The sequence below is a fragment of the Oreochromis niloticus genome, linkage group LG16 (assembly GCF_001858045.2).
Source record: "Oreochromis niloticus isolate F11D_XX linkage group LG16, O_niloticus_UMD_NMBU, whole genome shotgun sequence".
Taxonomy (NCBI): domain Eukaryota; kingdom Metazoa; phylum Chordata; class Actinopteri; order Cichliformes; family Cichlidae; genus Oreochromis; species Oreochromis niloticus.
Window position 1 is genome coordinate 34,079,287 of NC_031987.2, and position 16,417 is coordinate 34,095,703.

Sequence of the window (16,417 nt, forward strand, 5' to 3'; positions counted from 1 at the left end):
ACAAGAATTTGAATCCAGTATTGAAATGGTACTCTGGATAGCCTTCATGGACACATCTGGTGTTTCTCATGGTCTCATTGTTACCTGATGTCTATGGTGAAGCGGCTGTTGTTGGTCACTGGATTCTGGTCGGGGCCCTTCAGAGTGACTGAAGGTTTAGGCCGTCCCGAGACTTTACAGCAGAGGACTACGGTCTCTCCGAATGCACATACCACATCTGACAGTGGGACCAAGAACTCTGGAGCCACTGCACACAGAAAACGAATCACAAGCCACGTCCCCCTCAGCTCTTCAAGTTAAAATGTTCATAGTTTATCAGGTTGTTGTTTCTGAGTGAAGGCATGTGTGACCTCAAGCATTCTCAGCTCAGTTCTGTAGTTTTGGGGAACAGTTCAAACCTCTCTCATGTATTCAGAAGAAATTGCTGCATTGCTGTTATACTGCATTAGCATAAACAGTAACCAGTTTTGCCAAATCACTTGATTCAGATCAGAATAATCAGGCTGATTCTAGCATATCATTTATTACCAGGTTTGCTGCTGTTTCTGACTAACATAGGAGTTGGGGCTTCTTGTATTCCCGTGGTAGTGAAAAGCATTTGGAAGCCTCTCGGCTTTGTCACACAACTTATTCAATGAATAAATAAATCTAATTTGCATTAACTGTCTCACCTTCCTGGATGAAGTTTGGGTTCAGAAGCTGGAAAATAATTAGATGTGTATTAGTTTTCAGCATATATGAAGCAGTATTATATAAAACGAATTTATACATAATAGTTCCAGATTTTAAACTTCTTATATTCTCTCAAATTTGTCTCCAACACAGAGTTTGTCTAATGCCAATATAATAATTCAATAGAAAAGTATTCAACACTGAGTCAGAAAGAAAATGAACAGCTGGTACCTCCATGCCCGTCTTTGGGTCAATGTCATCACCACAATCTGAATCATCTGAAGTTTGGACCTCCTGGTGGAGAATGAAATAAGGAAAAAGAATAAAAGGAGGATGGAGGCATATAAAAGTCAAAGCAAAAGTCAAAGCTAACAGAATTGAGATGAGACATAAAAAAGGTGAAACGTACAAAAAGGAAAACAGGAATGACAGGAGGAAAGAGTACAAGAGGGGACAGATGCAGACAAAGTTGAGCAGAACCAAAGCAGAAAAAATGATGTCAAAGATAAGAAGAGATGAAAGAAGACAAAGTAAGGATTCTGAGAATATGAGAAAAAATGAGAGCAAAACAGTGGCTACAGTGGACATTTCAGATCATACTCACCTGAGAGTCTTTTTGGATTTTTCTGACACACTGTAAAACTGCCACCATTTGTCTTTCGATTAAGTGATAATTAGAAGTTTTTAGGCTACTAATCAGTCTTTTAAGATTGTAAATCTGACTTTATCACCAGAAAATGTTCAAACTGTTAAACCTGTGATAAGCTAAAATCTTTGGTTTGGGAATGCAGTATGACTCTTAGAATGATTCGCTACCTTATCATGGTGGAGGGGTGTGTGTGTCCCAGGAATTATAGAGGCTATGCTGTCGGGAGGCTTTTGTCTCCTAGTAGTGTCTCCAATGGCAAATTGGTCCTGGGTCATGCATTAGTACATGGGGCCCGGCCGGCCACAGCCTGAAAGGGACATGGGCCCATCCTCCTGTAGCCCCACCACCCACAGGAGGACCAGTTCAATGAGTGAAGGCCCTGGCGGACCAATCCCTGGCTACCAAGACTAGCAATTAGGAGAATGTCACTGGTGGGGAAGGAACCTGAGTTAGTGTGTAAGGTTGAGCAGTACTGGCTAGGTATAGTCAGGCTCACCTCAATGCACGGCTTGGGCTTTGGAACTAGTCTCCTGGAGAAGGGCTGGACTCTGTCTCATTCTGGAGTTGCCCTTGGTGAGAGACGGTGGGTTTGGGTGAGTATCCTAGTATCCCCTCGGCGTGCTGCCTGTACTATGGGGTTTCTCTCGGTGGACGAGAGGGTTTGTTCCCTGCACCTTTGGGTTGGAGAACGGGTCCTGACTGTCGTCTGTGCTTATGCGCTGAATGACGGTTCAGAGCACCCAGCCTTCTTGGAGTCCCTGGGCAGGGTACTTAAGGGTGCTCCACCTGTGGACTTTGAAGTCTCCCAGTAGTACAACAATGTTCATGTGGGGAACAACAGTGAGAGCTGGAGGGGCATGATTGGGAGGAATGGCCTCCCGAATCTGAACCCGAGCAGCGTTTTGTTGTTGTTTGTCAATAATGAACACCATGTTTGAACTTAAGGGTGTCTATAAGTACATATGGTACTAGGACGTCCTATCGGGCTTGGTTAGCCTGTGGGACTTCGGAGGCAGCTGATAGGTACCAACAGGCAAAGCGGAACATGGCTTGGGCAGTGGCTGAACCAAAAATTTGGGTGTGGGAGGAGTTGGCAGATGCCATGGAAAAAGACTTTCGGACTGCCTCAAAGAGGTTCTGGCAAACCGCCAGGTGACTCAGGAGTGAAAGCGGTACTCTACCTGCACTGTGTATAGTGCAGGTGGAGCGCTGCTGACTTCAACTAAGAACATTGTTGGGCGGTGGAAGGAATACTTCGAGGATCTCCTTTATCCCACTGGCATGTCTTTCGTGGAGGAAGCAGAGTTTGGGGAGAAGGGGGTCTTTCTCCACAGGTGAGGTCACTGAGGCAGTTAAACAACTCCTTGGTGGCAGAGCCCCTGGGGTGGATGAGGTTCGCCCTGAATCCCTGAAGGGTCTGGATGTTGTAGGGCTGTCTTGGTTGACAATCCTCTACAATGTTGTGTGGAGATCAGGGGTGGTACCTCTGGATTTGCAGACCGGGGCGGTGGTTTCCATTTTTAAGAAGGTTGTGTTTCAACTATAGGAGGATCACACTCCACAGCCTCCCTAGGAAAGTCTATGACAGGGTTCTGGAAAAGAAAGTTCATCCATTAGTCAAACCTCGGATGCAGGAGGAACAATGTGGTTTTCGTCCTGGTCGTGGAGCACTGGACCAGCTCTTTACCCACTCAAAGATATTTGACGGTGCATGGGAGTTTGCCCAACCAGTCTACATGTGCTTTGTGGACTTGGAGAAAGCATTCGACCGCGTCCCTCAGAGTGTGCTATGGAAGGTGCTTCGGGAGTATGGGGTACCTGGCCCATTGCTACAGGCCATTTGATCCTTAAACAACATTGTTGCAAGAGCTTGGTTCGCATAGCCAGCAACAAGTCGGACTTGTTTCCAGTGGGTGATGGACTCTGCCCTTTGTCACAGATTCTGCTCGTAATTTTTATGGACAGAATCTCTTGGTGTAGCCAAGTGGCAGAAGGCTTTCATTTGGGTGGTCTCAGAATCTCATGTCTGATTTTCGCAGATGATGTGGTTTTGTTGGCTTCATCGGGTGATGGCCTCCAACTCGCACTCAAATGGTTCACAGCCGAGTGTGAATGTGGAATGAGAATCAGCACGTCCAAGTCTGAGGCCATGGTCCTCAGTCGGAAAACGGTGGAGTGCAGATTCTGGGTCAGGGACGAGCTCCTGCCCGAGGTGGAGGAGTTTAAGTATCTTGGGGGCTCGTTCACAAGTGATGGGAGAAGGGAGTGGGAGATCAACAGGCTGGTGATTGGTGGAGCGGCTGCAGTGATGCGGACACTGTAGCGGTCCGTCGGGGTGAGGAGAGAGCTGAGTGTAAAAGTGAAGCACTCATCAAAGACCCCAGTCACCCATCACATGGACTCTTCACCCTCCTGCCCTCTGGGAGGCGCTACAGGAGCCTCCGGACTAAGACCACCAGGTACCGGAACAGCTTCTTTCCCACAGCTGTCAGACTCCTGAACTCTGCCTCCTGACATCTGACCCACGTTAAACTCATGGACTGAACATACACACACCCACAACCACCTACACACACACACAATGGACAACTGTACCCTCAAACACACAATAATAACATGGACTGAACCACCACTCACAACCACTTTATATAGCCTCTGTAGAAATTATCCACATATCTCACTTATCTTAACTGCACTACTGTATAGTTCTGTGTAAATAATCATTCTGTACATACAATAATTTTTAATCCTACAACTGTTTATAACTTGCATAGTTCACATTTCTGTATAACTGTATATCTCATATTTCTGTATAGTTTTTCATATTTATATCCTGTTCATAGCCTGTACATAGCTTGTACTCACTACAGCCTGTACATACTTATAGAATATTCATAACATACTTCATACCGTGTACATTATAACATACCATAATAGACCCATTTCTGTAATATACTTACATATCTATATTATTGCTAATATATATTGTAATATATCTATATCACGGCTAAAGCACTTCTGGATGGATGCAAACTGCATTTCGTTGCCCTGTACCTGTGACATGTGCAATGACAATAAAGTTGAATTCTATTCTATTCTATTACTGGTCGATCTACCGGTACCTATCCTACCCTCACCTATGGTCACGAGCTGTGGGTAGTGACCGAAAGAATGAGATCGCGGAGAAAAGCAGCGGAAATGAGCTTCCTCCGAAGGGTGGATGGCCTCTCCCTTACTGATAAGGGTGAGGAATTCGGCCATCCGGTAGGGGCTCAGAGTAGAGCCACTGCTCCTCCCCATCCAAAGGAGCCAGTTGAGGTGGTTTGGGCATCTGACAAGGACGGCTCCTGGGTGAGGTGTTCTGGGCATGTCCCACCAGGAGAAGGCCCCATGGCAGTCCTAGGACATGCTGTAGACATTATCTCTCTCAGCTGGCCTGGGAACACAAGCTAGAGGAGGCAGCTAGGGAGAGGGAGGTCTGGGCTTCTCTGCTTAGGCTGCTGCCTCCGCGACCCAGCCTCGGATAAGCGGAAGAAGATCGATGGATGGATCTTAGAGTATCTGTCTTCATAAGCTTATTATAATGCTAGACATATATGCAAAAAGATAATGTATATCTGATATGTTAAATCTCTCAAAAAGAGATTGCATCTGTGATTATGACTGCAGCCTGTGACTGATGGTGACTCAAGATTGTGGCTGTGCTGATATTTTTATGGCTGCAGCATAAGTTGAATGGTTGTAATACATGTACATGCAGCAGCTCTGTTTTGATTATACTGTGTTAATAAAAATTCTTTAATAAAATCACTGCATCTTCCAACAGTCTTGCTAAGACATACAGTATTCACAGCACCACACACTGAATCACAGCTGAAATCTATATCCAGCCACAGCCTACATCACTGCCAGCAAGATCAACTGCAGCTGTTCACTGATTGATACTACCAGAGATCAGCTTTTTAAAATGAATGAGCAGCATTAAATGCAACATATAAAGTGTCACATAACATATCCAATTGTGCTAAAACCAGAAATAATAAAAATAGATGGTTAAAATTAAGTTTCCAAATGAATAACATAAGAACTGTAGTAGGCGACCGTGGCTCAGGGGGTTGGGAAGCGCACCTGTAACCAGAAGGTCGCCCGTTCGATCCCCGGCCTTTCTGTCCTGGTCGTTGTGTCCTTGGGCAAGACATTTTACCCTACCGCCTACTGGTGATGGCCAGAGGGGCCGATGGCGCGATATGGCAGCCTCGCCTCTGTCAGCCTGCCCCAGGGCAGCTGTGGCTACAACCGTAGCTTGCCCCACCAGTGTGTGAATGTGAGAGTGAATGAATAATGGCATTGTAAAGCGCTTTGGGTGCCTTGAAAAGCGCTATATAAATCCAATCCATTATTATTATTATTGTCTTTGGACATCACCAAATGCTGTTTCCTCTCTTGAGATGCTCTGCTATGTAATTAGTGCAGTTCCTGTTTGATTTTGGATCTCTCTGCCTTCAGTTTTGCCTTCATTAAAATGAAAAACATTATCTGGTTGGGTTGTGATCAAGTAACCGACTTGGCGATTAAAGGTCATTTCAGTGCAATTAGAAACTGTTGGTTTGCTTTTGCAGTATGCTTTGAGTCAGTCACACTGTGTGAGTATTGCCCTGTACACTTCAGATTTCATCATGCCACTTCAATGAGCAAACACATCATTATTTAACAGTGGTAACCTGGTTCCACTTGCAGGCATACATGCCCATGCCATAAGATTGCCCGCACCATCGCAGAGGATGTGATAAGCTTGAAATCATGAGCTATTCCTCATCTTCCCAAAGATGGTTGACCTTGGCACACTATGTGCCTCAGCATCCACTGACCCTGCTGTGGGATTTTACATTGCCCACCAACTTGTGTCATTCTCAATTGTTCCACTTTGTCCAAACAGTGACTGTGGAGTATTTTATAGTAGAAACATTTCATGACTTGCACAGGTGGTATCCTATCACTGTAGCACGCTGAAATTTACAGAGCTCCTTAGAGCAGACCATTCTTTTACAAAGTCTACATGCCTAGGTGGTTGATTTTATACACCTGTAGCCATGGCAGTGATTGGAACACCTGAAATTCATGATTTGGATGAGTGAGTAAATACCTTTGGCAGTATAGTGTATATAGGTATATACTTACGAGTTAAAGTGGGATTTGGTAGGCATAGAGACTGTAACGGTGCGTTCACACCGAACACGATAGACGCGAGCGAAAACGCCCCAAACGCCCCTAATTTGACGCGTGCACATTCGCACCTCAACGTGTGTCCAAGAAAAATCCATCGCGCGTCAAAATTGCATATTTTGACGCGCGTGAACCGGAAATGTGGGAGGAAGTTTTATTATGCTGTGCTTTTTCTCCGTCTGCGCGCCACTTTCGTGCGCCTTTTTCCCTCGCGGTGCAGGTGTGTATCTCCGAATGAGGGTCATAGTTATGAGTGTTTTTGTGCTGTGTTTTCTATTGGACGTGATGGTTATCAAAACCAAACATGATAAGTTTGGCAAGCGCAGGAGACACGACACGGAGGAGATTTGTCAATCAGGCTGCAGAATGCAATGCGCATTGTTGAAAGCTGTACGGTGCAATAACAAAAATCAGCGAAATGTGACGGGTGAACAGCGGGACCACTGTATACTGTTTTATTACTAAACAAAATATATTCCTATATGACAACACGCATAAATTAACTGCCTACATTAATTCACTGTAAACCTTGTCCTTCTGACTGACACTCCCCTGCTGCCTCTCCGGGCTGTCCCTGGTCCTCGGGGGGATGTTCTCCACGGTCCGCACCATATTGCTGCTAGTCTCCCGCGGGGTGAGGAAGGGGTCCAGAAACCCCATGACCGCGAAGAACTTCCATCTCTTCCCCGATCCTGCTGCAGACCCACTCCTCTTCTCCTTCTCTGTCCTCTTCTCCTTATTATATGTGTCCCTGAGGCTCTTCCACTTTCTCCTGCAGATGTCCTCTGAATAAACACATTATCTTGTTGGCGGAAAGGTATTTGTACATCAGTGGGAAAATAGCGGGACAGTACGCGTCAGTACCTAGGTCAGAGCCACGTCACCAGCCTCCTGATTGGTTGTCGCGGCGCGAATTGACACCGGAGTTCAGATTTTCCAACTCGAGCGGTAGAGGCGAAACACGCGTATGCACAAAATGCAACACAAAAACTCATGCGCGTGGTTTTTTTTCGTGAGTCAAACGCGCCAGACGCGCTACACTGACGCGCGTTTCACGAGTTTTGGCATTTTCGCGACGCAAATCTGCTTCCGAATTTTCGCTGGACGCGCAATCGCGTGTTATCGCGCTCTTTCCATTGACTTTACACGTAAACCTGACGCTCTGGCCGCCTCTATCGCGTTCGGTGTGAACGCACCGTAAGAGCAGCTGTAGTGGTTGCATGTGCAGAAAACAAATAAGTCAGACTAATTTCTAATGTGAGCACAAGTATATTTTGTATAAAAGCTTTGACCAGCTAAAATTGACTGCTCTTTTTGGATTTAGCCAACTGACTTCAACAGGGTCTAAGCAGATATTACAGTGGGGAAAATAATGATGCTGAATTTCTTTGTAAGTTTGCTCCCAAAGAAATGAATGGTTTCTTATTTAAATGGTAGTTTCATTTTAATGGAGAGAGAAAGAATATCAACCAAAATTCCAGAAACAACACATAAAAGTTATAAATTGATCTGTAACTGAGTGAAATAAGTATTTGATCCCCTACAACTCAGAATTCTGGCTCCCCTTCAATCAATACATCAATCAATCAATCAATCAGATACTCCTGATCTCAGTTTGGTTTGTGTATCAAGCACGTGTCCACAGACCTCCATTCCATCCAATCCATCACAATGGGCAATATTGTAGACCTGAACCAGCAATCATGACACACAACTCTTTGCAAATCCCGCAAGTTTCCCCTGCTCAAGAAGGCAGTCTTAAGTTTGGCAGCGAACAATTAAATGATCCAGAGAAGGTTTGGAGAAAGTGCCGTGGTCAATAAAACCGCAACGGAATCAAATTTGGCATCAACTCAACCAGTTTTGTTTCAGTGAAGAGAAATCCTTAATATGAACCAAATAACAACATCCCCACGGTCAAGTATGGAGGTGGAAACACTGCTCTGGGCAGTGGAGTGCAGATGGAAACGACCCCCCCCCCCCCCATCTACCATACACACACAAGCAAAGATTGTGTCCACCGCTTGTTAGCAATTTAAGATAAATTGGATCTGTACTCTACACGGACAGTCTTACCTTTCTGCACTCCTTCCTGGCTGAAGATTTGTGAAATATCATTACTTTTATTGTTAAAGAAATAAGTATATTACCAGAAAAATATTTATTATTAGCTGAAAAAAGTAGGGGAGGTATTTTTCAAACCATTGCTTTAGGAAACAAACACCTTACAACACATCAGTGTTTAACAGAGTAACATTACTGCTGCACATGTTTGAGCTCATTCTGAATACTTTATATTATGTCTATATTATATTTAAAATGGCGAGTTTGTCAGCCTAATGATAACTTCCTCTCTTACATTTAAAAATAAAGTGAAAAGCTCAAGTTTCATTTGTTACAAAATAAAGAGGCTGCAGGCCTCAACAGGCCATGAAACTGCTGGCAGTTCAAACTAACCAGTGAGATTTGAGCCTCTGAATGGATGACTATGTATAAAACCTGCTGCCATTCCTCAACAGTTAATACAAAATTTGGAAAAAAAAAAAAACAACCTTGAATGAAAGCAACTTTTAAAAGCTAATATTGGGTAACATAGCCTAAATGAACATGCTAATGTGCAGAGCAGAATATGATAAAGCTCTATATAACTCTATAATACTGCAAATGACTGACAGTTACCTGTGATATGATATATGTTTGGCTTCCTGCATATTCAGTTGCCACTCCAAGAAAATCTTTAATGGTATGTCACTCCAGGTCTTTTGACTGAATTATGAGTCAATCATTTTTTCCAAAGATTCCACAAAATATCCCAGTCCGTCTCTCCCACAATGCAAAGCTTGAGATTTTGTGGATGGCAGTAATTGTGCTACTCTTTAACTGCATCAGCTGCAGGCAGTAAAGTGTTTTTAATAGAGAAATCTGAAGTCGTGGTCCCGCAGGACAGACGTGATCCCGAGGAATAAAACCGATCAGTCTGAATTCATGCGTCATGCAGGTTGAGAACCACTCCTGGAGTCCCACTGAGACAAATCTACCACCTGTGTGTGTCTACAGGTTTCTGCACACACGCACACAAACTGAGGTTAGGACAAAGAACATAAACCGAGTGGGGCGGCGGAGGTGAGGTGTTTTGGCACACACATAATATCACCAGTGCGCACCGTCGGCCTGCTTTACTCACTTTGCCTTTCACCACAGGGTCGGACGAGGCGAACGGGGTAGGAGGAGTGATTTCTTTGGGCTTACGCAGAAGGCCATTCTCCTGACCTTTGACCCCTACTGAGAAGGCATCCTTGTCTTCAGCGCGCTTCCTGGCACGCAGTGTGTTCCACGACAGAGACTTCCTGTACAGTACGGGAACAACAAACATCAACCAGCCAATCAAAGTGAAGCTCAGAGGTGTCCAGTTGAGTCTGGCTGCAGCAGCAACGTACCTGTCAGGTTGTTATGGTGACAGCTTATGACATGACGTAGTGGTTCATATGGTGAATAGATACAGACACGACCACAATCGTATCGATAAATTATCTATTGACGTTTGAACGTTTGTCATCTTGGACTTGTTGTTTTCAGTTTATGAGAGTTATTGTAAGACTGAAAGATGTTTACATACAGTTGGAAATCTTTTAGGAAATACCTGAAGCATCCCAAAACTGCTCTTCTGGATGTTAGCCTCCAACTAATCAAAGCAAAAACACATTCTCTATAAACAACACAATGTAGGCTACTGCAATAACAAAAACAAACAAAAAACACTTTTCAACAGAAAGAATGGCTGTACACCACAAAGGCTCGAGTCTGAGAAAATCCAGACAGGACCAGTCCCTGAATCTGCAGCCAGACTCTTCTGGTTCATGAAGACAGTGACATTAGCAGTAGAGCAGATGACAGACAAGAGAGTTCTGACTTTATTGACACAGCTGGACTGCATTGCACTAATTCTTGTACACATACGTTTTTAATTTGTTAAATTCAATCTTTTATAGTTCCTGCAAACTTTAAATACATAGTTATAATTGGTAGGACCTCCCGTCCATGTCAATGCGATGCAGCTTACAAATGAAAGTTACATAAATCTCTTTTGTTCAGCTCTAACCTTCTGTTAGTTATTTTGATTTATTCCAGGCTGTCGTATTACCCATTAATGTGGCTCTACGGGTCATGAGTTCTCTTAATGGGAATCCTCAAGGTCTTTAAAAACAAACAAACCAAAAAACCAAACCACAAGCTGCAGCTTGTGTTTACACTTTGTGGTTTTTTAAAGCCCCAAACACACAGGTGAGGCAGAGAGTGCAAAGTTAGCTCAACTCCTAAAAACACATCAAGAAGAAAAAGCAGCTCGGAATAAACCACAGTTACTCTTTGAGAAGATTTTAAAGGCTTTACAGTTTGTTCAGTTACCAAATGCTGCTACATTTATTCAAGTTTAAACCACTTAAACAGAGTTTAGAGTTTGTAACTTCTGTGGAGTGTCAAACCGTGAGGTTAGTGAAAACTGAAATGAAACATAAATCAAATGTAACAACAACATACACAAAAAAGCTGAAATTAACCAAACAGGAACAAAATGCAGTAAATGATTTATAAACTTAAATCTACAGTGTGGCTGTGGGGATTTTGGTTTTTGGCATTAAAACCTTAACAGAAGTCTTTCATCTATAAACTTCCCAATAAGCAGAGGTAGAATCAGCACATTCAAAGTCTGCTTGGATGACAACTTTTAACTAGTCTGATATTTCTGTGTCCGTGTACTTCTTTCTCTCCTGTACACCAACCTAAATAATGCTGATACTCCTCAAGTTGGACTCAAAGTGGTATTCTGTACAGTAGTATAGTATTTGTATTTCTATGTGTGTATTTCAACTTCAGGTGTGGATATGAGACCATAGTCGTTACTTCTTCACGTTCTGCTGATATCTGTTGATAGTTTTGGTCTTTTTTCAAAAGCTTTTTTTACCTTTACATTTATTTTTGTTACAAAAACATGTCTCTATGATGATATTTGGGTCATTTTATAAGAGCTTTACTTCTAAAACGGTATACCAGTGCAACACACATGCAGGCAGACACTCGGGTTCACATTTGCTGTTGTGGTTTATTTACAAATATTAAAAACTACTACAAACCGTCACCCATCATCAGCCAAATGTCAAATAAAACATCTTCACCTTGACACCGCTTTGTTAACTCGTGCTCAAGTCCAAAAGGTTTATTTAACAAATTTAAAATCAGTATTATTAATAGACTACCCAGAGTACAATGCTGACCTTGCCACCAAACATATTGCACAGCCTGACTTCATTCATATTTTTCTTGTCATAAATAGTGCAAAAGGTTTTTTTTTAGTTAAAAAAAAACAAAACAAACAAAACAAAACAAAACAAAACAAAACAACAGGAATGTTCTAGAGCCTCAGTCAATGTTTTTTACTCTGTACAGTGAACTGCCAACATAAAGTCAACACAAAAAAGAATTAAATACAACTTTGTCCGTGGAATAAAATAATTATTAGTAGGGCAGACAGAGCAACAACAATAAGAGGAATGAACAAACATCTGTGTGGAGAACAGGACTGAGTCCACCTTAATGACCCAGGTGAGGTGTTTTTTTTGTTTGTTTGCTTTTTTTTTTTTTTACAGAAAGCAGGAAAAATAAAAATAAAGTACAAAAACAGAAGAAAATGCTGAGTGTTAGGAACTGAAGTAAAAAGTTGGTTTTAGCTCCACATGAGTACTTTTCAGTTTCTGGTTTCCAGTTAGCAACAAGGTACAAGTTTTTTCTATCCTGTCTATTTCTGTGGGAATCTCCTTGAAGTTTTCAGCTGTTTTTTTTTTTTTTGTTGGTTTCAAGCCTCAAAACCTTTTTTTATTTTGCTTTTTTTGTTTAAACGTCATTGCCACAGAGCCGATAAGTGACCGGCTCAAGAAATAAAAGTCATTGCAGCAGCTTGATGGACAGTTAGAGAACAACTCTGTACCTTCAAAACAAGAAAAAACAAAGTCCAACATTTTTTTGTGTGTTTGTTTTTTAAACAAAGGATGCAGACAGTTGAGGAGTTAGAACCTGGTGAAGGAAACGGAGTCAAAATAAAGAACAAAAACATTTAGAGAGACCTTTGTCAGCTTAGTCCTCTCATTCAATCCGAATACTTGGTTTCAAGCCCAACCAGAAGTGCTTCAGTCTGCAGGGAAAGATGTGCGGGGTGGGTGGGGGACTTACTTGATGTTGTTGGCATCTGTTACTGCTGCTGAGAAGGAGCAAGTAGAAGAAGAGTCTTTAATGGGCTTTGTGAGCGGGCCTAAGACGTGTCCTGGCACCCAGCCCTCCGCGGCAGGCGACTGGCTGTTGGCTGGCCGGTAAACGAGGTACATGTTCTGCTGATTGGTGGCCATGATCTGAACGGTCTCTCCTTGACTGACACAGATCTCATTCTCCTTGAGCGCTGAGTAGTCCTGAGTGACCAGCATGGTGGAAGTGATGTCGTTATTGTCCTGCAGACAGGAGGGAAGGAAAGAATGGCCGACAGGACAAGGGAAAGGAAAGGCAGAAGAAAAAGAGGAGCAGGATGGAGGAGACACAATGTGGACAATTGAGGATGAGATTAGGGAGCGTCTATGTGGGCTGGATAACAGAAATGCTGTGATACAGCTGGTCTCAACCTGAGGAGGAGCAGAGGGAGTTCAGGGCTGAGGAGCAGGAGTGGAGGGAGAACAGCAGTGAACACAAGTTTCATTACTTTAATTAGCAGCACACGCTCAGACATCACACAGGTTTGGAATTTGGTGCCGTTCTCAATTGTCCCGATAAACTCATTATGTCTTTATTACAATTATTATTATTACGAACAATAATAATAATAATTAACAAAGAGGCATAACTGATCCAATACTGTGACGAGGAGATGAGGAGTCAGGAGCTGGGGATGGGAGCAGAGTCAAAACAACGAGAAGAAAAATGAACAAAAGCAGTTTAGTTGGAGTTATACTTGGTTTCAAGCCCAAACTAAGGTGCTTCATTTGTGGCTGGATCGAGCATCTTTGGCACACCCGACGGTATATTAGACGGCAAAGATCAGCTGTTTGCAGAGACTGCTTGACTGCTACACTGAGCAGGCATCACGTTATGACCACCTGTTGCTGCTAAACATGATCTGCAACAATACTTAGGTAGGTGATACGTAGCCAAGGTTTTGCCCAAAGCAACACAGTCTCGGCTTGCCTTCCTCCCACAGTGCCAAGTGTCCCCTAGGTCAGTGATGCACCTGGACATTGATGTGGTGTCAATGAAAACGTGATTCATCAGACTCTGATGTGCTGATGCTCACGTGCCCATTGTTGCCCCTATCATGGTGGACATGGTGGAGCTATGGAGCCCTGTATGCAATAAACTGCAGTGCACTGTTTATTCAGTCAGAACCAACAGGAACTTTTCTAAACAACAGTCAGTTGGATCAGACCACACAGGCCAGCCTTCTTAACCAAAGCCATACCAGCTTGTACTGGTTTAACAAGGTCTGGGTCAGGTATGGAGGAACCAGGACGTATGGATGAAAACTGGGCTATTAGAACAAATCATACATGGACAAGGACCGACATACACACAAACTGAACTGCTGCTACACCTGCAGTAGCCTACATTTCGACTTACAAAAGTCTGTTTAGTGCCCCAGTTTAGCGAGTGCCTGGTGCAGTCTGCAGGCTGTGCTTAGATGAGGCAAAAAGGAACAAACACAAAATTCTAAATTCAAATAACAAAAAATAAAACAGAAAATCCTCAAATTAAAAAGTAAAAAAATAAAAATAAAGGTAAGCTGATAATCATATAACCTGCACATACTCACCATGGAGTCAAAACACGATGAACCTCCATTAGAGGTGGAGACTTTGACTTGGCTCTTCCCCTTCTCCGTATTGCAGAGCCCGACCACTGACGAGGGTCGGCTGTGAGAGGACGTGGTAGTTTGATTCCCTGAGGACGAGCGGTTTCTGGTCAGCGATGAGCTGTTGCCTCCTCCACTCTGCTGATTGTGGTAGACGATGGGTGACTGCAGAGCTACAGACAGAAAAAGCACTTTAGGGCCCTCATTTAAGTACAGCAGTGGACATATTTTAGGACATTTTGTTATAGAAGAAAACATGGGGGTCTTTATTTTTGTTATAACTGGGCTCCCTACCTTCTGGGAACGAGCTTAAGAAAGTCACAACAGACATTAGCCTTTGTCATGTTTCCACCTAAACTACTTTAAGACATCACAGCCAAAAAACAACCGTCTTCTCGTTTATGTGCCAGTTTTGTAAAATACAATCGTTTTATTAAAAAGCACGCTAGCTTTAAAATATAAAATAGCATCCCTAAAATTTAGGAGAAAATAACAAAACTATGGAGGACCAAACCTCTAATGTGCTTTCAGAAACATCAAGCTGGAGTGAAAACAAAGTCATATTCTGCTGAGCACAAAGATCCTCAGTGTTTTCTCACCAGACAGGAAGTTGCTTTGAGCGTCCAGTAGTTCCTGAATGTGTTGGACCCAGACCTGCTTAATGTCAACATTGGCTGCCTGCAGGGTGAAACGCTCCGATGATCCGCGACTCAGCAACACAAACTTACAGGGATCATTATCCACACTGTCCTCCAGACCCAAGTAGGATACCTGCGGGGAGATAAGATAGTTTATAGTATTAGACCAACACCATCCCACAAACCACCAGGTCCTCTCCTGCGGGAGCCTGTAGGAGGGCGTGGTTCCATGCAGGTCATTGACTTGGGAACACCTCGGTGTCCTGCTTGAGGAGCTCGGTCTATGTATGTCTGCTTCGCATTTTTTTCCACAATTAATTTCACAAGTATATTCTAATTTTTCAGTCTGACATGCTCATATACACACAGTCTGCTGTCTTTGTGGCTAACCCTAACCCCCATGCACACAAACATGGGCACAGCCTTATTGCAGCCTTTTCTGGTAAATTTTGCAACCGTCTACGCACACGCTGCTCTGTGCTCTCCAATTATTTTGTCCAACATGATCAAATGTGGATGAAAACCTGGTTTCAAAGACTGAAGTCAGGACATCTGTGAGCTTTTGTGATCTTCATAAGTTTAAGCTGGACCAGTTCACTGATCACAGACCTGTAACCCACTTTTTGTATACCTTGATGCTCTTTTTGAACTGGTAGCCAGGTGTGGATGAGCCTTTTCTCAGCAGCTCACTGAAGATCACGATTTGCTCGAACAAGAAGACTCGTCGTTCCTTCGAGCGGGACAGGACGCCGGCGTCTTGCACCGTTACAAAAAAGGTTTCCTGCTGCAGCAGTTTGCCCTGACTGGTCAGTTTCCCCTGCAGAGAAACCAGGTTGATACAAACATTATTCTCTTAGGCTATTACAGCACACCACACATGTCATAGTGTGTGTGGTATATGTCACTGTGAAGACCCACAAAACTTACCTCAAATCCCTGCAGCCGACCCAAATTCATCATGTCATTACACAGTTTCGGGACCTGAGACATCAAATCTACTGCTTTCTGCAAAAGTCATGGACAGAAATATTTAGATACTTTTTCATTTTAGGAGGATGTGTCGGCACAAACATGCTAGATTGAAAAGCATTTTACATTTTTACCTCAATTTGTTCACAGTCCATTCCTGCCTTTGAGCTGTACTTCAGGAAATCCTGAGGAAGAAGAGAAGCCCAACTTTAACTAGTCTAATCAAGCTTGCTACCATCAACACTTTCATCTAAAAACAGTAAAAACAGTAAAAACTATAAAAACTGTAAAAACGGTTCCTCTTGGCCAAAGAAATGCTGAAGCTTCAACATGCAGAAATGTAAACGATAATGAAAAGGACAGCAAGTCAGGTTAGAGTTACAG

The 16,417-nt window shown here is 43.2% G+C and overlaps 1 protein-coding gene across 5 annotated transcripts in view; it reads right to left on the bottom strand.

Moving 5' to 3' along the window:
- kalrna (kalirin RhoGEF kinase a) overlaps positions 1-16,417 on the bottom strand; it is a 182,539-nt gene that overhangs the window by 7,618 nt on the left and 158,504 nt on the right. For 3 of the 5 annotated variants that reach the window (XM_019353081.2, XM_019353079.2, XM_019353082.2), the window contains 10 exons: positions 16,168-16,218; positions 15,992-16,069; positions 15,696-15,881; positions 15,026-15,197; positions 14,388-14,599; positions 12,767-13,038; positions 9,729-9,891; positions 904-966; positions 672-699; positions 85-247 (listed from right to left, as the gene is read on the bottom strand). In XM_019353081.2, the coding sequence (XP_019208626.1) occupies positions 85-247; positions 672-699; positions 904-966; positions 9,729-9,891; positions 12,767-13,038; positions 14,388-14,599; positions 15,026-15,197; positions 15,696-15,881; positions 15,992-16,069; positions 16,168-16,218 (1,388 nt within the window). Of the gene's footprint in view, positions 1-84; positions 248-671; positions 700-903; positions 1,041-9,728; positions 9,892-11,622; positions 12,611-12,766; positions 13,039-14,387; positions 14,600-15,025; positions 15,198-15,695; positions 15,882-15,991; positions 16,070-16,167; positions 16,219-16,417 lie in introns of those variants that run through there. The other 2 variants (XM_025903564.1, XM_019353083.2) reach the window with 2 other exon arrangements.